Below are 24,772 nucleotides of genomic sequence, written 5' to 3' on the forward strand. Positions count from 1 at the left end.
GAGGCATCTTATTAAAAATTAATGGTAAAATAAAACAATTTAAATTAGATCTGTAATCACCACTGACAGATGAAATATTTACATGACAAACCTTACTGATCTGGGACTCTATATTATTAATACCCACAAGAGACCTTTCGACCATTTTAGTTTGCAATCCTAACGTCGAACAAAACGAAGTTTCTCTGTTATAAAGCTGCATGTACTGCCGCTATCTAAGACAGCACGGACAGTGCGAAGTTCATTATTTATATCACAAATATTCACTAAAGCGGTCGACAAAATAACGTCACTTTGTTCGGTGTTAATATTACAATCTAAATTCATATTTGATGTCAATGTCACAACCGGGACATCCGTGTCTGGGACATCGCGGGCAATAGGTTTTGGAATCGTAATATTACCTGTCTCTTGGCGGCTTTTAAAGTTTTCAATATGTAATCTATAATTGTGCCTTTTATTACATATATTACAACCTAACTTTTTGCATTGTTTCGAAAAATGTCCTTTTTCCAAACAGTTAAAGCAAACTTTGAGAGCCGGCAATGCTTCAAACCGGTCATTGTTATTCAATTTTAAGAATTGAGGACAATTAAATAACTTATGTTTCTCGCTACACATCGGACACGGCGGGCATGGAGTCGGTGGTAGTGGCTTTTGTTTCGATGCCTGCACGCCAATCATAGCCTTAAACTGCGAATTTGGTTTACTCGAATAATTCAATGAATTTTTATTACGTGAAAGTTCTAGAGTTTCAACCAAATCTGCACGGCTGCGTAAGAAACTTAAAAACGAATCAAAATTTATCTTATTCCCACTATCTATCCTACCTCTGAACTCCTCCCACTCTCTATACGTTTTCTGATCTAACTTACTCGTTACGATATGAATCAAAAGCGTGTCCCAATGTGTAACGGCTTCGCCTAATGATTCTAAAGCTCTTAAATTTTTGTTTAAGACATCAATTAAATTCTTAATGCTGCACGACGACTCTTTATTTAAAGTCGGAATATTAAACAATGCATTGACGTGGTTCTGAATCAATAATCGTTTATTATTGTATCTATCACATAATAAATCCCACGCCAATATATAATTATTACATGAAAATTCAATCGACTCAATGACCACAGCAGCGGAGCCCTCAAGTGAGGCACGTAAGTAATGGAACTTGTTGATATTATCTATTTCAGGGTTGCAGTGAATTAAACTAGAGAACGTGTCTCGAAACTCCAACCAATTATCGTAGGACCCACTGAATTTGGGAAGCTGTATAGTGGGCAATCTAACCACACCACCGTTCGCTTTGTGAGCACTCTCTCTTACAGACTCATCCTTAACATGGCAAGCGAGGAGCCCTCGAGCACGAGCAACAACATCAAAATATAATGACTCAAAACATGTCCGCTCGGACAGTTGTTCCTCCATGCTCTCGGATAATAATTCCAGACTTACCTGGACTTCGTCGTATTGGTTGTACAACTCTTCAATTTTGCGCAAACGCAACTCTAGCTCTGCCCTACCCTTACTGTCTAGCGATACCTCCGCGTGCTGCTCCACATAATTGCGGAAAATAGTAAGTCGGCCCTTATACGCCGCGCGCTTCTTTACTAAAGCTTTCATCTCGTCGGCCATTTGGGAGTAGTTATAAAATCAACAAAATACTGAAAATATACAATTGGCAATTAATACTACAACCAATAACAATTAATTCTGTGACAACTTACAATAATATTATTTACAATGTATTTATAACTCGAGCGAGTTAGTAATATTTTACCTAATAATATGGTTATAATCAATTCAATGAAAATATTATGTTGTCACAGTTACAATGAAATAACAATTATCGATACAATTAATATAATGTGTATCTTACCTATCAACAATGAAAATAATGAAAAATTAGGCCTTACCACATTAGCGGGTTAATAATAATAATACAATCAATAATACCGCTGAGACCCCTGAATTACCCTGGTCCAATAGTCTTCAGTTCAACAATAATGATAATTCTTCAATAATTCTCCAATAATGTGGTGAAATCAATATTCTTCCAGCTCTCTAGTAATATTTTTCCAATCATAATCAGGTCCAATCAATATGCCGTTGAATATCGGCTCCTTTTGGATACAATCTTTATCCACAATAATCCGGTTCGATACGACCATGTAAAAGTCTTAAATGGGTCAATGGAATAATTAAAATGCTGGCTAAAATTTACTGTGGATATTTATTTAGAACTGGAAAATATTAAATATAAAAATGCAAAAAAATAAAAACAAGTTAAGCCATTGGACTCAGAAATAATAAAGAAAAAATCTGACAATAAACCAATGTCAAAAATAATAGTTTTTTAAAAACAATTCTTACTGGCCAGTGCGGCAACCTCTTTTACAATTCTTAACAGTTATTAAAGTTTTAGCGGCAAAATTGTCTTAACTTTATATTACAGAATTCTATAAAATATTTTTTATCAATTCTTCTTCTTCTCTTCCCCTTCTCCCTACTAAACAAATTCCCTCGTAACGAAGTTTCGGCAACAGCTAGTATTTCATTATCTATTTTAATAGCATAAACGCACGCAATTTAATTGTTTTTAACTAACGACACATGAAGATCCCCCGGGACGCAGGGCTCCGCTGTGAGGCCCCCGCTGCGTGTCTGGGGCCTGGTGTCCGGGGCCTCGGGCCGCCGGGGCCTCACATGACACGCCCCCTGGGTTTTACATGCGTTAAATGTACGACGTATGAATAGTTAATTATCAATGCGGTGCGTGTGAACTTCACGCTTTTGTAATTGTAATTTTAGTTATATAGAAGAAAAAACATAAGAGTAGTCCAAAAATAAACAAATTTATTGATTTAACATTATGTAAGTCATATTAGTTATTATCATACAAATCATACAATTCACATTACGATAAATCGTAAACTCGTGCTTGCAGCCGACTACAAAAAATTAAAAATACACTTCTGTACGAGTATGTAGTCTGTGTTTTTATGTTCACTGATTATGTAGCGAAATTACTCACTAATAAAATAGTAGAAAGCAGTTAGCATAGTGTTTATGTACTAGTCTCGAGTAGCGGAACTACTGACGTAAGAGAAAATACTGACTTGTGCCGTAACACCATTATTTTTACTTTTTTCCACGCGAAATGACAACGAATGTTTGTTACCCTCCCATAAAAGTAGTTTATGACAGTAATCTAAGTTATGTACGATTTCACGTGATTGTAATCTAATGTTATAGTTTTATTTACCTGTTAGTGTGATATTCTCCTGATATTATAAAGCATATAATATCAGGAGAATATCACACTACTGCTCCTGATACTCTGGAGTATCATAATTGTTAGAGCTACGAAAGATATTTTATTTTCATCTTTCTCAATTGGATGATAAGTGATTTTAATAATAGGCTGAAGTTGAAAATATCAATTTAGGAGCTTGTTTCTATTTTAAAAAATCAAAAAAAGAAAATCAGCTTGCAGCTGAAGAAGCGCTTTCAAATGTAGATCTTCATCGCTCTGATAACTTTAATGGCGGGAAACAACATAACCTCAATAATTAAGTAATTTTAACTTTGAGAGGCTGCCGAGTGATCGACTATCGGCGCAGCCCACTTGAAGCCTCCTCGCTCCAGTTGCCATGGCAACGCACGCATGATTCTCCCCAGTTGGTACGGGAAATCTAACCTTATTTGGTAACTATTATGGTATAATTCACAGTAGCAACGGCGACCTGCGCACGCGCCGCTATCGTCGCATTAATCGTGTGACGTCACTTCCTGTAAGTGACAATGCCGTATTGTCTGTCACGAAAACAATAACAAAGAGATAAGAGATACGAGCTGATAAGGCAGAAGATGACAATTTATTATTAGTTAGTAGATGCTAACCGCAAGTCCGTGTATCTCGATGGAAATGTACGTTTAAGCCTTAACAGATAATTGTCATGTCCTCCCCCAGTACAGAAGGTATCCTTATAATAAATTTCATCGGTTAAGCAGATTAAACTTAAATTAAGGGACAGATAGACATACTTCCGCTTTTATAATATTATTATGAAAGTTATAGTCTGTAAAGTCTAAAGCAATTAGTATTAAGTAACCGTTTGTCTTAATAAGTTAATATGTATTGTATAAACTATAAACTTTCATAAGAGTCGATCAAACTGATCCTCCCATAAAAAGATGCTATAAACTGCTGGCAGTTTGATAGTTTAGAGTTTAGACTCTACAGTCCAGTGTTTTTCAATCTATGGGCTGCGGGTCTAGGGGACTATTTCAGTAAAAAACAAAAAAGATGAAAAAGATTGAAGTAGTAAGTAAGACAACTTTAACAAAAGAATATATTCTTAAACATACGAGTATAATATTATATCCTCATAAAATAATATTATAAATGTGAAAACATGGATTTTTGTTACGCTTTCACACAAAAACTACTTGACGAATCATCATGAAACTTTGTACGTACATACAAGTAATATATTCTTTCTATTTAAAAAAAAATATACAGTGTGTAACAAAAATAAGTGATAATACTTTCGGGTGCGTACGTGTTCCTTGTAGAGAGTTCACTGTGAAAATAGCAGCTCTGAAAGACGAAAAATTGTTTTCACTTTTGTATGGGTAAGGGCCCGAGCGTCACGAGTTTCCCCATACAAAAGTGAAAAAATTTTTTGGTCTTTCAGCGCTGCTACTTTCACAGTGAACTCTCTACAAGGAACACGTACACACCCTAAATTATTATCACTTGTTTTTGTTACACCCTGTATTTATACGAAAAACATTTTTTTTTTGACGTGGACAGGCAACAGCTATAGTACATAATAAAAAGCAAAGGGTTGCGAAATATTTTTCATAAGTCCATCATCATGATCGAATCCTATAAAGGTTGAAAAGCACTGCTCTAAACTTTAGAGTCAAGATGTATTGGCTGGAGCTTCTCATAAAATAGCATGGAACCTAGACTTTATTAGCCAATAAACTTTGTAAGTATTTTGTTAGATGGTTAAGTATTTATTGTATAATTTTATCCACTGTCTGATCTATGCCAATGAAAAAAACGGCGGCCTTCTATCACCGTTATAGATAAAAAAATCTTAAAATAGGCTTATTTGAATATGAAAGTGAATATCTGAGCATGGTGTTTGAGGCTGTTGAATATGCAACATGAACGGTAGACGTGGTGAGAGAGCGGAACCGACGTGCGTTGTTCGCGACCACAACGCTGTGACCTTCATTCTCGAGATGGTCACTTTTGTTATGAGTTTTCCCGAAAAGATATAAGTGAGGTAATGGTGGCGTAGAACTTTAAGAGTAATAAGAAGCTCAGTGTTCGATTTCAAAGTCTGTAGAAGATATTGGTAGATCGGTGATCAGATTTATCTTTAGTGATAGATCGCATTCAGACTGATGGAATATTTAGGTAATATGCAGCTTATATGTTAGATTTTGTACGTAGATTGTCGCCGAAAAAAAAAAGTTAAATAACATCATCATTTTAACTTTAAAGTGTTTCATCTATAGTCATTTAAAACCTATTCATTCCAATCCCAACAAATAGAGTCCTGCTAACTATGGATGACCACATACGTGAAACGCAAAAATTAAACAGGCCAAGTATAATGTTTTATTGTTAGTATTTTTGCCGTTGTTAAAATACGAATACTTAAACTTTAAACTTGGACTGTTTATTTTTTGCGTTTATAAACGACACCACAGATTTTCCTTAATGAGGCCAGGTTACATAATCATAAATTAATTATTGATCTATTAATATAGAGTAATACAATCTAATCTCATCTAATCCGCTGGAATGCGGTGCAAGGTTATGCCTATTTAAACTAGTTAGCATGAGGAAGCCGCGATCCGGACCTGTCTCTTTGTGCCCGTCGTAGCTGTCCATTGACTAGTTGTTTGACAGATCCAAGGTGACAGCTAATGTATGGTAAAAATATTTTTCAATGCCCTATATGGTAATTTTGAGGGTTCCGTACCCAAAGGTCGGCAACGCACCTGCAATTCTTCTGATCTTGCGAGTGTTCATGGGCGACGATAGTTGCTTTCCACCGGTTGACCTGTTTGCGCGTTGGCCCCCAATTTTACAAATAAAAAGGTTCAATTTGTGTTACTGAGACATCGCTGAGACATCGCTGAGACATCGCTGTCTGCCCACCCATCTCTCTGACTCTAGATTTCTGACTCTTTATTGCCGCTATAATAAGAAAAATTAAAAAAAAAATTCTTATCGGTAATTGAAAGACACTTAAAAAATAGAAACATCGTTGAAAGAATCACTCTGATAGCTTAAAAAATCACCAAGATATGACAATTCAAATCCTACTAATCCTACTAATATTATAAAGGCGAAAGTTTGTTTGGATGTATAGATGTATGGATGTGTGGATATGTGGATCCACACATCCATACATCTATACATCCAAACAAACTTTCGCCTTTATAATATTAGTAGGATAGGACTTTCACGCAAAAACTACTGAACGGATTTTAATGAAACTTTACAATAATATATCTTATACATCAGAATAACACATAGGCTACAATTTTAGCCGACTTTCAAAATGGGGGAGGTGTTATGTTCGTTTTCTTATGTTCAACGATTACTCCGCCGTTTGTTAACCGATTTTTTTAATTTTTCTTTTGGTATATAGGGTATCATCCCAATTTGGTATTATATTCACAAAAGTGGTGAATTCGTCTAACATTCCTGCATCGCGCTATCGAAGTTTCGGAGAACGGCAAGATATATATAACTACAGATCCGATTTAAAAACTTATTTCTAATTCAGTGTTACATAGCTCATTTATCGAGTAAGGCTATAGACTATATTATTATCACGCTACGACTAATACGACCGAAGAAACTCAGGAAAATGTGGGAAAAACGGGGGAAATATTAGAAAGGGTTTATGTCACAAACTACTGGAGCAATTTTTATGGCAATATTTGGCACATAATATGTACATATATAGAGTAGACCACGTGAAGAGATTATAGCTATTTTTCATGGGAAAATGTACGTTTTCTGTAAAATTCCTAATTTACGCGGGCGAAGCCGCGTGGGACATCTAGTATCTCATTAAAGACCTGCCCGAAACGCTCCATACAAAGTGCTACGAAAGTGTGACGTCAGTCTTTCGTAGTTTGTACGCATCGGGAGACAACTTTGTTCGACAGGTATATTACATATTGCGTTTATGAAAGTGGTTTCGTAGCAAAAGTTGCTTTTAATTGCATAAGTTATCGAATTATATACAAATATTAAGAAATATAATTGAAAAAAAAATCGACTTGAATATCCAACTTTGAAGGCGCATAACAAAAAAAAAACAAATGCTATCAAGCTGAAATTTTGGGAACACTTATTTTTTTACCGTGATTTCTTTATTTTATTATCAAAATTCGCTAATCTCGACCTTGTCATCATCCCTATTGTCCGGGCGAGCCCGACTCGCACTTGGCCGGTAATTGTCATAATCATTGGGACACTATAATTGTATATTTTAATTCAATAAAAAATGTTTCATAAAATTCCGCTACGAAAGACACGTACTCGTAGCATGCTCTACGAAATTGTATCACAGTACAAAAGACTTCAACGGGCGCTGCAGTATTTCATATTAGACTACAATCACCGTTCGGCCAAATGATGCAATTACATTATTATACCTCATTACTACAGTAACAGTTAGTATTATAACTATCGGTTAGCCGAACAGTTATTATTAACTATCAGTTAACTGAAATGTCAAGGAGATACGGCTACTACGAACCGAGCGAATTCCTCTATAATGGATTTTGTTATTGAACGTGGTCTAGGCGGGTGAGGTTAATGACACTTGTACTGATAAGTTACTATAAACTTAACCGATACATTCGTGCTATTTATTGGTTTAGTTTATATTGTCAGTAATTTTCTCCTTTTCCTTATGTAAGTAATTTTACTGCAAAAAAAATCACAAAAATATTTAATATTTGTGTAGTATAGATGCTAATATTTTAAATGCGAATGTGTGTCTGTCTGTCTGTCTGTTACCTCTTCACGGACAAATCGCTGAACCGATTTTGCTGAAATTTGGTATGAGTCCCCGGTCTCCCGGTAATCCCGGGTCTCAATAGTATCTCCATAGATACTATTGAGACCCGGGAAAGGACATAATATAATATTTTTATCAAACGAATTTCGGCGCAACGGTGTTACACACACAAACTATTTCATTATTTTATAATTTATAATTATATATATATATATATATATATATATATATATATATATATATATATATATATATATATATATATATATATATATATATATATATATATATATATATATATATATATATATTATAATTATAATTTATAATTATATAGATTTACAAAAAAACAAGTCATAACAGTATTAATTAAGTGTGTGTGTGTGTGTGTGTGTGTGTGTGTGTGTGTGTGTGTGTGTGTGTGTGTGTGTGTGTGTGTGTGTGTGTATGTGTGTGAAAAGAGAGAATAGGAAGAGATTAAATATATTTACCAGGTATTTGAGTAATGCTTCAGTTTCATTAAACGTTTTACTAATTAACCAAGTTTGTACTATTTTGTACAGATTTGATAAGAGACCGGGTTTTTTGACCGAGAAATTTCAAGAATTTTATTTACTTTATTATATATTGTGCACTGAGATTGATTTGTACTGTCTTTGAGCAAAGGTTGTGTAATCTAGTAACGTCTATTTTCCTATGACGAAATAAATAATTATAGACAGTTCTCAGTTCCTCGTGTAAAGCCACAATCGTCGGATTCCCATGAGTTCTGGTCGGAGAACATGATCACTTTCACTGTACGCGGTCCTACACGGCGCGGGCGGTCGTGACGCCGCGCGCCCCACTGACCCCCACAGACCACAGTGTAAAGTTTGCAGTCGCGCTTCATTACACATCTTATTACAGTTTATGTGCTATTTTAATCAACGGCTAAGGCTCAATCGAAGCGTCAATTTCACCTCATGACGCGGGTGTTGGTACCGGAGAATTGTCGAGAATTCCACGAAAGACGCGCTTCCAATTTTTTGGCTCGTATTCAATTTGTGTGTTATACTGTTGATATAAAGTTGATTGGGCTATGTACAGTTTTGCTGCAAAAATTCGCTATTTCGGACGTTGTCATGAAGATGTGATTTACTGGTTTATGTCAATCGTGATCAGAAAATAAGGTTCGGTATACTAGAGCCTATATTCCATAAAGTTATTTGGAGGATGCAAATAGGTGCTGGCCGATTGTCAAATCCACAGAATAAGCTTTCGAAATCACAACCTCCTTCGTTTTGGAGGAGGTTTCCAAAAAACATCGCGACATGAGAATTTCGTATACAGAGTAGCAAAACAAAGTTATAATACTTAAGGGCAGGGGTCACCAATTAGTTTCGCTCGGGGTCCACACATTAAAAAAGTTATTATGCAAAGTTTAGAAATCAATGAAAAAAGTGTCAATTTTTGTAGCTAAATCTCTCTGATGTTAGTGAAACTGGTGTAAGCTATTGGAATTTAATCCTGGAGATGTTCATCGAGACCGAAATTTATTTTAAACGAAGCTATAATCTTTGAAAATGCTTGGTCCGCACACAATGGGTCGGCGGTCCTCATGCGGACCGTGGTCCGCCATTTGGTTACCCCTACTTTAGGGTGTCTACTGTCTATGTATACCTCATATAGAGTTCACTGCGGAAGTAGCAGCGCAGAAACAGCATTTTTTTTGTGATTTGTATTTTGTATTGGCAAGCGCCTCAACGCAGCGTCATGAGTTTGTCCATACAAAAGTTTAAAAAAATTTACTCTTTCAGTGCTGCTATTTTCACAGTTAGAAAAGTTTATAGAGGGGACTCATACTCAACATAAAGTGTTTATTTTTATCATTTTGTTTTATTCCACAATGTATATGATTATGTTAGTATTAAATTTGCAAAGAAACAAAGTTTCAACACATATCGATAAAAACGTAATTCCTTTTCTCGGCAGTCTGGTAAAAATGTCAAACTTTTAAACAATCTAGATTTTACGATCTGGATTTTGGATCATTAACATTTTAAAATAAAGCGTCTAGGCTGTAATAACGTAGACTAACCTAACCTAATTATGTTAGAGTTATAATAATATTATTTTTTTCTCATTTTCTGCTATCAGCTATCAGCTTTATGTAAGCTATAATAATAATTTATAGCTTGAGTTTAACTTGGGTTTGAAAATAGTATTGTATAATATAATAGCCCCCGCACCAGTTTCGGTGATGGTGACCGGTTTCATTGAAGCCAGGCCGGTTACCCAGTAGTAATTTATGTATGCTTTGTACACCAGAGGATCCTAACTCTAGCTATGCCTTAACTCTCATAACCCATTGGGACGAATGAACGACACGACTGGCGAGAGATAAGGCGCAGGACCGAGTTTTTGCATGCCCATTCCACGTATGGATCATCTTACTCGTGATCAGCCTGCATATGTCCTAAAGAATCGAACCCCCGACCTCCAAGTCCTCTAAACCACTGGATCATCGAGGCGTGAGCGTCGTAAGTCTCTTGCACGTGTCTGCTAGTTATTTATACGGTGATACTATCTACGCATCTCATAGAGATATTTCCATAAAAATTCTTTTAGTGATCTGAAGTAGAGCGCAAAATGCGATATGAGATAAAATGAAAATTAACAATAAAGTTATGTTAAATGCCGTTACGTTGCTGAGTTTCTAAAATATGCTTACTGTACCGCTGTACTATAATAATGGTCGCGCGGAGCGCCTTTGTCTACGTGAAAAAAAATCCGAGTAAAATTTTGCCGCGTAGCCTATGTTCTTCCTCATGGATCTCAATAGAAGTGTAACCATATTAATAATATGTAGTATTAAGGTATATTACGCAAAGGACCAGAGGGCGCTTCTTGCACAGACAGTCAATAATCCGACCAAAATCCGACACGTTATCCGACATAATATTATCAGAAACATTGTAAAACGTCAAAAACAACTTTTTGCTTACTGTTTGTGCTAGTGCTGCCTCTAGTATGATAACACTGCAGTAACATATCCTATTATGAACATATCAAATATTTGATCAATGACCTCTTCTGTGTGACATTGTGCGTTATCCGATCAAAACCACAACAATACATAAGACAATGTCTCGTGATGAGTGCTCAATTAGTATTTACCTCTATTAGCTTATCGTAATGAGCTCTTATCAACAGCAAAATTACCATTCAACAAGTTATTACTCAGAAAAATAACAAAGCAATTAAAATTGTACTAAATGTGCCGGCAACTTCGCACTTTAGAAAAAAAATTATAAAAACTTATCTCTGTCCTTTTCTGAGTATCATCTTGGTTTGATACCACGTCAACATTCGTTCGAAGAGGTAACAAAGAGACGAACACACTTTTCATTTGTAACCTGATATATACAATTTTCGATTCGTAGTGCTTGTACGCGAACTCCTCCAAAACGGTTAAACCGATTTTAATGTTTGTGTGTACATTTGTTAGGCCTGAGAGTATGTTTTCACTTTTCATCTACTTTTTGTATTGATACTAGAAATAATTTATATGGCAAAACAACGTTTGCCGGGTTAGCTAGTAAAATGTAAATAATATTTCACTGTATAAATATTTGAATTAAAATTGCAATTTGTATGTAAATGCTGAAAAGTAATGATTGTTTAGTTAATACTCTACATAATCGATACGTTTTCTATCAAAAAATGTCGTCAAACTCGTAGTTCATTAGCACACTCCATCCGGGTCGAGGTAACTCTACACGTCGCATTATACATACAGACAGAAGATCACTTTTAGTTTGTGTACTCTATCGACTATTATTCTCAAATTTGTAAAATAACAAATTAACTGCTCATCAAAATGGTCGCAATTGGCTTTTTAAAATATGCGAAATTTATTTTTTAAGGCAATACACATTTTATAATTAATTTAAAGAAATTTTTTATATATTAAAAAAAAAAAGTACAAATAACCGATGCGATTTTTGTGCGTTGTTTGAGCGCGGTCCTCTGTCCCCGTTTATTCTGTGACAGTACGATCTATGGAGCTCATCAAGACATTATGTAAGTGTCTGTCAACATTTGGGGTCAATTAGGTCCGCGCGATGTCACAGCGCGCAGCACTAAATTACATTCCATTGTGCTTGTTACATTCATTTACTACAAATTGTCGTAACTGCTTTTTTTTTATAAAATAAGGGGGCAAACGAGCAAACGGGTCACCTGATGGAAAGCAACTGCCGTCGCCCATGGACACTCGCAGCATCAGAAGAGCTGCAGGTGCGTTGGCGGCCTTTTAAGAGGGAATAGGGTAACAGGGGAGGGTAGGGATGGGAAGGGAAGGGAAGAGAATAGGGGAGGGTAGGGAAGGAAATAGGGTAGGGGATTGGGCCTCCGGTAAACTCACTCACTCGGCGAAACACAGCGCAAGCGCTGTTTCACGCCGGTTTTCTGTGAGAACGTGGTATTTCTCCGGTCGAGCCGGCCCATTCGTGCCGAAGCATGGCTCTCCCACGTTTAAGCTAAATACTGATTTTATTTGTTGTTTTCTGCACTAAATTTTGTTAATTATAGTTTCGGCGTAGATATTTTTTATTTTTAAATAATACTGGATGTTATCCGTAACTTTGCTGCGCTGGAAATCGTTTATAACGCAGGATCGTAAATTTTCCGGGAAAAAGACTATCCTGTACTTGTGTGTACGTCCTTCTACTACGAGTATATGCCGGGGCGGAGTAAACTCTATCATAGAGTTTCTACATACTAAATGAAGGGTCCACTGCAATAATGATGAATGTCCTAAGTTGTTAGTTTTAAGATAATAATTGGGTTTTTAAATTTAGAACAGTATAACAACTTGGAATTAAAGATTATTTTGAAATAAACGCCTGTGACGTTGAGCGTTTTAGCCGTGTAGCCGAAATAAAAAAAAATATTTACCACACGGGATACAAGCGATATTGCTAATTCTGTAAATACATTTAAAAGATTTTATTTCAAGTGACCGAATAGCATTACTCTTTAAAATTTTAATTTTTTTGAACATTCATTATTGTTGTAGTGGCCCCTTCAAATGTCATTAAAATTGGTTTAAGCGAGAAGAGTTAAGAAATAAAAAGACAAACTAATTTTCTTATTATTCATAGTAAAATTGATTCAAATGAATGTTTTATTTTGTTTGTAATTGATTTAATCTTATTGTAAACTTAAAAGCTTCGTGAAACCTATACTTATTTTGACGTGAATTATACAGCTACATAGCTAGACATAGCTATATTAAACGCCTTGTTCGTTGTTCGTCTCAATAAGAATGTTGTATTTAGTTCTAGGTCAATCAATCAACATAGTATACTACCTCCATATAAGTAACGAGTCATTAAATCATGGTGATAGTGACTGTGACGGTGGCGGTGATGGTAATGGGAGGTAATGAGCGAAATGACCGACCAATTTACTTTCTGCAAGATTTAATTGTCGCTAAAATTCACTTTCCAATTCGTAGTTACACATGGGCGTACCGAGGGGGGGGGCAGGGGGGGGCAGCTGCCCCCCCCCCCTGGACCATGTTGACGTTCCTACTAAGTATATTATCTAGTACTTTTATCTATAAAAATTAAAAATTAAGAACGAATTTTTGCCATTTGTTTGCAATACAATATTTTTACAACTAAAAATTATTAATTTTTTATTCTTTATAAACCACCTAGCTTATGAAAAATCTGATTCCCCCCCCCCTGGCCCAGAACCTGGGTGATTTGCCCCCCCCCCCCCTGGCACCAGAACCTGGGTAATTTGCCCCCCCCCCCCCCCCTGGCCCAGAACCTGGGTACGCCCATGTAGTTACATATCAATTTAATTTGCCAGATCTGTACATCTATACTTTTATGTTAAAACCAATAAGTTATAAATGTTGAATTAGATTTTTGGAGGGAAACCTGATATTACATAATATTATGCTTTTTCATACTTTCATACATCTTTTTCATATATTTGAGTTAAAGAGGATTCATAACAATTCATTACAGTTTTTTTGTATAAACAAATACTTAGGAGCTTAGAAATAAGCAAACATAGTTGGGAATCTCGTTTTATACAGTATAGTAGTAATAACTTACAACCTTTTCTTTTTTGTTAGTCGGTTAAAATTTAACTTAATGTAATTTAGTTTAATTTTTTTATCTTTATAGCCGATTTAATAGCAAGATGTAATAACCTTTTAATTAAAAGTGCAATATCCATGATTAATATTTAATTATTGTTAATACTATGTACATGTATAATTGTAACTTTTGTTGGCTGTTCATAGCAAATAAATAAATGAAATGAAAACTGAAAGCGTTATTGACAAGCTAGTTTGGGTTAACGGTATTCTCATCGCAATTAAGTCCATCAGTCGTCAGCCGTAGCCCGTATACAAACTGCAACTAATGAGAGGCAGCTAAGAGACAGCAAACAGCAGTGACTGTACATTTCTATTCACCTGGAGTTCAACGACCTTTAGTATTTGGCAACGTAAACGTACATTATTTACTACCGTAAAGTTTTTAATGTTTTGTTGCAACTTCTTAAATGGTAAATAATATTAAAAATGTAAAGGCCTATGTATTCTTTAATACAAGTTAAAGACTGTTTCAGAATTTAACGATTAATTATTTGTTCAGTCTATATTCGATATATTATAATATTCTTACACCTAACCTGCAATATTTACGCAAACTAAGGATTTAACTTCAATTATTATTATTAAAATGTACTTGAATCGTTTTGCCGTTTATCACACTATAATATACTGGCGCTATACATAACTGGGTTTTCATGATATATATAACACAATGGTAACTTATCTGCATAAGACTCACCGTGCTAGCAGGATGCGCAGGCACCAGCATGACCGGGGGCGGTTTCCGCGTCTTCCTGACGCCGGGCGGGCGGCGAGGGCGGACTGCGGGGACGGGGACGGGGGCGGCCTGCCCCAGCCACCGTGTCACCAACTTCTCCTTGCTGTTGGCGCTGCCGAACTCTGCAGGCTCCTCCTGGTGATGACATCAGCACCATAAGTTAATGGTTATTATTTATTACCATGCTGCTTAACAAAACAGTATTTTGTACGGAAATTGAAGACTGAGGTTTGATACAGATTTTGAAATGAAGTAATATGAGGTTTTTTCGACATTCGACAACATAAAGTAAATTGTATCATATAATATTCATGTGTGCGCACTGTACCTTTGTTTCGATATTTCTCAGAGCCTGCAACTTTGTTAACACTGAGCACAGCTATATCTTATCATACCTAACATTATCTCTTTAATATTAACTACATAAACTAAGATGCGCAAAAAGATTTCCGGCAAAACTGTATATTATTTTACGGGCATAGAAATAAGTGGTTGTACGAAATTTTATTAAAATTGGTTGAGTAGCTGGCTATTAATTCAATTATTTTTATTTGAATATCAGAATAAAACTGACCTTCTTCTTCTTCATAGTATCACCGTGGAGCTTCGTCTCCAAGTCTTTGGCGAGCTCGCTGCGCTCCTGGCCCTTCTTCTCGTCGACGTGGTAGACGCAGGGCTTGTAGGTGGGGTCGAACTGGTTGTGGTCGAAGGCCTGCTTGGGCCGGAGACAGGGGCACACCCGCCGGGACAGGTGGTAGATGGAGGCGACGCAGACCAGGCAGTGTAGTGCGGCTATGATGAGCACAGATATGTTGGTCAGCACCGGCGTCCAAGCTTGCATCTCGTCCTGGTAGGAAAAAAAACCGTTGAGGGATGACTGGTAGTATTGAAAATGTTTTGGTAGTGCTCAGAGATATATTTTAATGATTGCCTACTTATCTTTTATTTAATGAAGGGTCTGACATAAAATTTTAGGCAGCTTTAATATCAAAATCCGTATTTAATGAAATAATAATTTGTCATTGATTTTTTACTACGGCCGTTACTGTTACATTGCTACTGTAGGTGGACGTAATGTTGATTTCCACACTATGATTTAAACACATAAAAATACGAAAATAACTCAAATTGTATAACATTGAATACCTGATTATAATATGTGAATCTATTTTTTTTGCGGTAATCCAAGCGCTTGTACCAGAGTTGTTAAAGAAATATTTTATCTTCGCCTTGACTTTTTTAGATTAAAAAATATGTCTTCATTCTATAATCGATTACATCGCCTTTTACGGCAAAATCTGAACATGTTACACACACATGTAGAGTGCTCACATACACGTATAGAGCGATAGAGATCTGTGACGCTAATTAGCAGGACGCGCATTAATACGCACTAATGACTAGAACAAGGCCCGAGAACAATGCCTAGATCATATCTAGCCCTTAATGTTCTAGCTCATAAGTCGCTCTACATGGCCTAAGCAAAATAGAGAAGTTTATTTGTTGTTTAAAATTATATATAATGCGGTCCTGTCGTCCAGTTATCCCATATAGCTTAGTTGTTTAATTGTACACACAATATATCCGCAACATAAATTCATCTTAGAAATTAAAGTGATTGTAATATAACATTAAACTACTAAAATAAATATTTATAAAGCTGATATTCTCATGGGGTTGCTACCATTACCTAGCATGTTAAAAAGTTATGCGCAGTGCATCTTACTCTGTCAGCCTCTCTTACTATATTTCCAATCTGTCCCTCTGTCACAACATTATGCGTCCGACGACGCAACGCGTCATTTAAATATGTAATGTAAAACGTCGGATTATCGATGAACTGCACTATGAAGTAAGGTCTAAGAAAACGTAATTAGAATTTTCCTTAAAAAGGCAAAATTGAATGCTCATAGTACAAGCCTGTACCTCGAAGCTGGGGCTGGGCTGGGGCGGGCGGAGCGCGTCGCGCTGCAGGCCGGTGGCGGCGAGCACGGCCGCGCTGTTGCCGCACGCCAGGCACAGCAGTGACAGCGCCAGGAACGCCGTCATCATGGGGCTGCACAATGCACATACACAATATACTGTAAGTCTACATGATCGTTAAACAAAAAAAAAAAAAAAAGAAGGATGTTTGTTTCGGATAAAACTCTCCTTTTTGTAAGTCGACGGACAGAAAAATGCTTCCAAAAAGACAAATATTACAAGCAGGCTACCTCAAAAATTGTAATCCAAAAATATTTTCCAGAACCTCAATTTTCAGACATTAAAACCGGCATGAAGGTTTATACGATAGAAAAGATTTCAACGCGAGCGAAGCGCGTTTTTAAAACTATCCTTTTTGCTGCCCGCAGGCAGGCATACGTAGTAGTAGTAGCTCTATATTTTAATTAAGAACATAATGATTTATAATTAGATCCATTGTGGCGGCCGCTGAAGCGAAAAACATGTGGAGCGGCGCGCGCGCTCGACCGTATAAATATTTCTATACAATTATATACTATTAATTTTATAGTTTTTCAGGTACCTCACATCTAGTGTAACAATCATACATACGTGATAGTATGCTACTCGACTTTGCTTAGATTATTCTGTTTCGCTGCGTACATACAACTTTTTGTGCATGGTGCTACTTGACTTTACAATACAGTAAAGCATATTTGAAGACAAGTTGTGTAACTCAGACGATGTTTGTTTTTCTAAAAGCCTAAAATCATAGATATACTGCCAATATACATACTTCTTTCTGTACATATTTATTCTTCTTCTAAAGGCCTTGAACAATATTGGCACATACTAATTTACTTATCTCTATCAAACCAACTTAAGTGCTTATTAACTATGACAACATCGGACTCTATTTACGATCGGCCACGCTCCACTCTGCGATCTCTATCTCCTGATTATGTTCCATGCCTCATACCTGCTGCTGCTCCTACCGACCATCTTATCTCTACATTATGTATCGCTTTCTCTGACTTGAACGGTTAAATAATAACTTTCATTATACTCTATTATTAAAAAGCGCAATCAACTTTTCTATGGTCATTGACAGCTTCGAACTCTGTATTTAATTAAAATTTATGAGTAGATCTCACTGCTCGTGATGATAAATTATGGTTAAGAACACTTTCGATCATGTTTCAAACGAAAATCAAAATTAGTTCATCCATTTAGGACTTAGGCTCGTTTTATATGCGTTCGCGATCGGTTACAGCTACACAGCGAAATCACAATTAGTAATTGTATGTAAAGATTTATTTAATAATAATACTATTTCGCTTCACACCACGTCAGTCTGGCCGAGTGCTACCTGAAGGATTTGTGTTACGGGTACCATACAACAGGAATACTTATATCTAATACTTTTATATTATACATCTGTTTAAGAATATTATTTTATCATGCGTACAGCATATATTAATTTTAATACACATCCAAGACCCAGGAACATTGAAATCTTTTGTTCCATCGGCGGGATTCCAACCCGCGACTCCCGGCTTGCGCTACCAACGCGCCACCAACTGAGCCACAGAGGTCGTCAAAATCGGCCGCGGCGGCGCCACTGCTTACATACAATAATTGCTACTGATCTCGTGGTGTAGACTGCAGTAGCTGCCAAACCCATACTCGCGGACGATACACCCAGTCCATACTCGCGGACCATACACCCAGTCCATACTCGCGGACAATACACCCAGTCCATACTCGCGGACCATACACCCAGTCCATACTCGCGGACAATACACCCAGTCCATACTCGCGGACCATACACCCAGTCCATACTCGCGGACGATACACCCAGTCCATACTCGCGGACCATACACCCAGTCCATACTCGCGGACCATACACCCAGTCCATACTCGCGGACGATACACCCAGTCCATACTCGCGGACGATACACCCAGTCCATACTCGCGGACGATACACCCAGTCCATACTCGCGGACGATACACCCAGTCCATACTCGCGGACGATACACCCAGTCCATACTCGCGGACCATACACCCAGTCCATACTCGCGGACCATACACCCAGTCCATACTCGCGGACGATACACCCAGTCCATACTCGCGGACGATACACCCAGTCCATACTCGCGGACGATACACCCAGTCCATACTCGCGGACGATACACCCAGTCCATACTCGCGGACAATACACCCAGTCCATACTCGCGGACGATACACCCAGTCCATACTCGCGGACGATACACCCAGTCCATACTCGCGGACAATACACCCAGTCCATACTCGCGGACGATACACCCAGTCCATACTCGCGGACCATACACCCATGACCCAGTCTATATTCGCGGACTCTAATCGAGCCTTGGAACTTTGGTATTTCACAATAACCTTTTTTTACGGTAGAATCGTAGTAACCAATCTGTACAAAACTATAAACTTGTATGACTTATACACAACAGTATAAAGCTAAGTAGTCGGTAATAATAGTAGCTGAATACCTATTCTAATAAAATTCTCTGCTGTAGTTAGGAATTAGAGAGGACGTCCTGTAGTCTGTAACAGTTAGCTAGTTAGTATCTGCGCCGCCTAGGACGCCGTGAACTGTACGGTGTACCCCAATTCTACCAAATCAATATGCAAGTATTATGCAGTATCGTTTCTTATTTGATCCAGATCGTTTACTGCCAAAGATCAAAACAGTATCCAAACGTCGAACCACAAAATATCGAGCTTCAACTTATTAGAATGTTGAGCTTTGTTGATAGGAAGTAGACTATCGAACAAGGAGCGATGCGGCATTGTTATTGTAGAATCAGGGTACACCATACAGGCCTAACAACTATCACAATAACTCAAATAATAATTTTCAATTTTATAATTGCTTAGGTATTAATTAGCGTGGGTCCATCACAGATTGAGTCCTATTAATTTAGCATTAGGGTATATATTCATCTGGGAGCAAGTGTTTCCCCGATGTGATCTCGCGGGGCGGGGTAAAACGGACCCTGTGCGGTGGAGATAAGGTGCAATTTGTTATGTAACGCACGAGCTAGAGAAACTGGTGAAAGCCTCTTCACATAACTCCGTCGTCGAATGTAATATTTCCGCGTCGATCGGCGATGTGACCGGCGCGGCGCGGTCGGCGCACGCGCACTTCTCACGACAGATCCTGCGAGGATTCTATCCATTCTAGTATTATAAATGGGAACATGTGTCTGTCTGTTACCTCTTCATGACTAAACAGCTGAACCGATTTTGCTGAAATTTTATATGGAGATAGGTATTTTTAGTCCCGGGAAACGACCTAGGATACTTTTTATCCTGGAAAAATATACTGTTCCCACGCGATAAAGGAATTTTGCCGCTAGGGAATTGCGGGCGTCATCTAGTAATCTATAATATTATGTTACAGGTGATTCTCAATCGGATTTTAAATTCATTCATGACTTACCGTACTTATTATACTATTATGTTTAATTTCCATACTATATGATAAGTTTGTGAGTCATAATATGACCTATATTGAACACATTGCAATGTAGACAAACACATATCTACAAAATTTAGTATTTTTCTAATTTTCTTATATTATTGTCCATAATTTGTATCGACTTGTATTGAAAATATAAGATTATTTTAATAAACTGGAAGCCATTAATCATAGTATCTGGTATCGCACACAGATATAAAAGTTTTGAACAGAAACGCCGCAAGAATATAAAGAAAACAAATGAAAAACTTAACAATTTAGAATGCAAGAAACTCATCAGTCATTTCCCTGGACTATTAATTTACAATGGCGGGTCCCGTTGCGCGGAATGCGTTTTTTCCATCGCCGGCGCGGGCGGTGAGATTGAAACATTTCATGACGAACGGCCGCGGTGATCGCTCCGGAACACACGTGTACACGCTCGCACTCGCGCCACGCGCGCATATTGACCGGTGGTCGCAGTGCTAGGGGTCGTCGTCTCCAGATTTATGTTATTAGTTATGACTTATAAGTTATGACCATTTAAAAGTTAAATAAGGTTGAGCGCCATAAATTACATTTTGTACAGTGTTCAAGAGTATAATATTATTATATTTCATTTAATTTTTGTGCTGTATCATATGTATGACGATGTTGTCTAAACGTTTAGCCAAAAAGATATTATTTCTCTTTTAAATCGTTTTGCCAGTAACTGGTACAAAACTACAAAATTGAATTTTGTGTAAATACAAGTGAATTTTGAAGACAGATTGTTATCTACAAAATATGACGCGTGAACGTTAGTAAAATAGCTTTTAATAAACTTTGACTCATTAAATTTTTATAACTTGAAACTCTATACATTCTATGTAAATCCCTTCAATATATTAAAGTTAATATCCCTGCATAAGAAATCGCTGCAGCTTATAACTGGGGTCGGTTTATAAAATGCATAGTGCGTGATGCGCGCGCGCAGCGGACCGTGCGGTGTTCCGCCGCCCGCGCCGGAGACACAGCTAAGATCTAATCGTCAGTATACCACCACTACAGCAGTAGCTTGATTGATGCATGTACTATTCCTATTTGTTTACGTCTATGTCAGCGTTGCCAGACGTCCCGATTTTAAAATCAAAATTATATTTCCCGCGCGGGACAGGCTGTCCCGCTTTTCGGGTATAACTCGTACACGCGTGCAACGTGCTGAGAATGAAAGGTGCGATGAAGATAAGAGTGTGCGAGACACGTGCGATATATAGAGGGGTGGATTTTCTTTGGCTACTTTGCTCTCTATTGTCACACAACTTAATTTTAAGTTAAATAAAAAGATAAAAATTCGATAACTTTTAATTTTATACATCTTAGGAAGAATCCCGCCATTTTCACTCAAAACACTTCCAAAGTCTCGCAACGCTGGTCTACACGTAAATAATACATAGTCGCCAAGTAAACTCATTGTAAGTTTTTGTTTATTAAGTGCAACTCCGTTGCGCAAAAGTTCGTTTATCACGGCGGAACTATACATACCAAATTTCATCCAAATTGGCTTAGCGGTTTAAGCCTGAAGAGGTAGCAGACAAACAAAAACACTTTTGCATATATTATAAGATTAGTATGGCGGGGTTGAGGGCTCCTAAAGGGCTCCTAAAGTTCGTATATATTATGAGGTGTGTGTAATTTTTAACCGACTTCCAAAAAAACGAGGAGGTTATATGTTCGGCTGTGGATATATATTTTTTTTTATTAAATAATTGCAAAAAATCGGTCAAAATGATAAAATTTGTGTTTCGAAAACATTTTTGTTTCATTGTTTTGAATGGAGTGTTCTGATATTATTTTAATTCTAAAGTTGATCATTTTAGTAAATCTTTTAAAAATTAAACGATTACAGTAATCAACTATTAATCACTTATCAGCCATTGAGATTTCTTCGACTCTACCTTAACATATTAATTTGTTAAATAAGCAAATATCATTGTTAGTTAATTTCTCATGGCATTTAACTGAACCTTGAAAATTGGAAACAAAGTCGTAAGACAAGTTTGTACAAAATATTTTTATTATCTTCGAATCTGATTTGACGAAAATTTTTATTTAATATTTAGGGTTCCGTACCCAATGGATAAAAAAACGGGACCCTGTTACTAAAACTTCGTTGTCTGTCCGTCTGTCCGTCCGTCCGTCTGTGTGTCTCCAGGTTGTAGAACCGCTAAAGCTCAAGAACCGCTAAAGCTAGACTTCAGAAATTTTCTCAGATTGTGTACATATCATATGTTGCCGCTATAACAACAAATACTAAAAACAAAATAAAAATTAATATTTAAGGGCCGGGGCCATACAAGAAACGTGTTTTTTTTGGCTTTTTTGCTCGTTATCAATAATGGAAACAGATAGTAGGCACTTGAAATTTCCGAAAATTCCTTAATTATATATCCGTACTTTAATAATTAAAAATATTATTAAAATAAAATAAAAATTTAAGGGGGCTCCCAATTCCCATACAACAACGCAATTTTTGGCCTATTTTTGCTCTATAACGGTACGGAATAGTTGCCCTTCGTGCGCGAGTTCGACTCGCACTTGGCCGATTTTTATTTCAGTTAAGGTGTTTGTGGCTGGTAGCCACATCTATTTTTGCTGAAACGTTTCAAATTGATCAATTTTAAACTTCGTTTTAGGCTGTCCGCATTCACACGTAATCCGTATTCGATTTTCTAATGTGGAATTATTTCGATTTGGAATTCCGTGAGATTAGCACAAACGCTAATTTCTTCACGAACGTGCGGAAAAAAGCCAAAAGGGAACATGTGCGTCAGTTGGTGTATTTTCTACTGATTCAATGCATTCGGATGTCCGAAAACGGAAAACTAATTTAGAAATCGAATGCAGAAAATGTGTAAAAAAAAGAAAGAGATAAGAAATTTGAAGCTACATTCAAATTACAATTAATTTCGAATTCCATAATTATTAAAATACAATGTCTTCTGTGAAAGAATCGCTCATGTCTTTCATAAGTTTTCTAAGAAGTACTAGATAAGATATTAGTAGGGACGTCAACATGATCCAGGGGGGGCAGCTGCCTCCCCCCCCCCCCATGCTTAATATGATGTAATTATTGAATTATAAACCTTTACTGTAAACTATAAATGTTAAAAATAATTACTGTATTATGCAATGAACATTTGAAACCACAAGGGATTTTAAACACTCGATTGCACAAAATGTTGGTGTTATTACAATTAAGTATTATGTGTTTGTTTATGTGTGTATACAATCTGTAGCATCGTAACTCGGAAAAGAATAAACCAATTTTGATGTAGTTTTTTTGTTAGAAAGCTGATATAATCGAGTTCTCCTTTAGTTTGGTATCACCACGGCCGGTTGACAATTCGAGGATCCTTGAATTTTTTGATTTTGTTTATTTTTCTGAAAATGAAATGCCTAGTGGCTAGTACCATCAAACTTTCATAGTCTATTTTAAATATCCATAAAATATAACATTTTTAGGGTTCAATAAACCTAAGGGTAAAAACGGGACCCTATTACTTCAATGACGATGTCTGTCTGTGTGTCTCCAGGCTGTATCTCAAGAACCGCTTTAGCTAGGCTTCTGAAATTTTCACAGATCTGTTGCCAATTAAAATTAAATATTTAAACATATAAGAAACATGTTTTTTTGCTATTTTTTGCACGATATCAATAATGACCAAAGATAGGCAAATGTTCACAAAATTATCTGTTGTATTACTTATACTTTAATAATCTATATATATAAAAATGGATTTTCAATTGTGTTAGTAACGCCAAAACTCGAAATCGTCTGAACGGATTGGGCTAATTTTAGTCTTAAAATATTCGTAGAAGTCCAGGGAAGGTTTTAAAGTGACACGAAGTTCACCGGGACAGCTGGTAATTAATAAAATTTTAAATTAAACTAAATAACTTTGGTTATTAGGTAGGGGTAACCCATACAAAAAACACAATTTTTGGGCTATTTCTGCTCTGTACGGAACCCTTCGTGCGCGAGTCCGACTCGCACTTAGCCGATTTTTTATCGTGTCGTCAACAGTAACCTAACATTAAAGTATTTCTGAGTTGTCGCTATATCATGCAGCTATCATTTGTCAACAGTTCCTTGGACACTGGTCAAATTATTATATTTTAACACCTTAAACTACTTAGCTTTGATTTCAAACATCATAAAGATGCCTTATCTACATGGCCTTGACTATAACTTCTATAATATAAATATATAAAATTCTCGTGTCACAGTGTTTGTGCGCGAACTCTCCAAAAACGGCTCATCCGATTTTAATGAAATTTTTGTATGTACATTCGTTAGGCCGGAGAATAGGTTTTTATCTACTTTTGAT

General features: G+C 36.7%; 1 protein-coding gene across 1 annotated transcript in view; it reads right to left on the reverse strand.

Moving 5' to 3' along the window:
- The window catches only part of LOC121732747, a 58,102-nt gene that overhangs the window by 32,505 nt on the left and 825 nt on the right, over positions 1-24,772 (reverse strand). Inside the window, 3 exon segments of the mRNA XM_042122701.1 lie at positions 14,927-15,100; positions 15,540-15,812; positions 16,892-17,021. Of these exon segments, the coding sequence (XP_041978635.1) occupies positions 14,927-15,100; positions 15,540-15,812; positions 16,892-17,021 (577 nt within the window).

Source organism: Aricia agestis, chromosome 12, assembly GCF_905147365.1.
Source record: "Aricia agestis chromosome 12, ilAriAges1.1, whole genome shotgun sequence".
Classification (NCBI taxonomy): domain Eukaryota; kingdom Metazoa; phylum Arthropoda; class Insecta; order Lepidoptera; family Lycaenidae; genus Aricia; species Aricia agestis.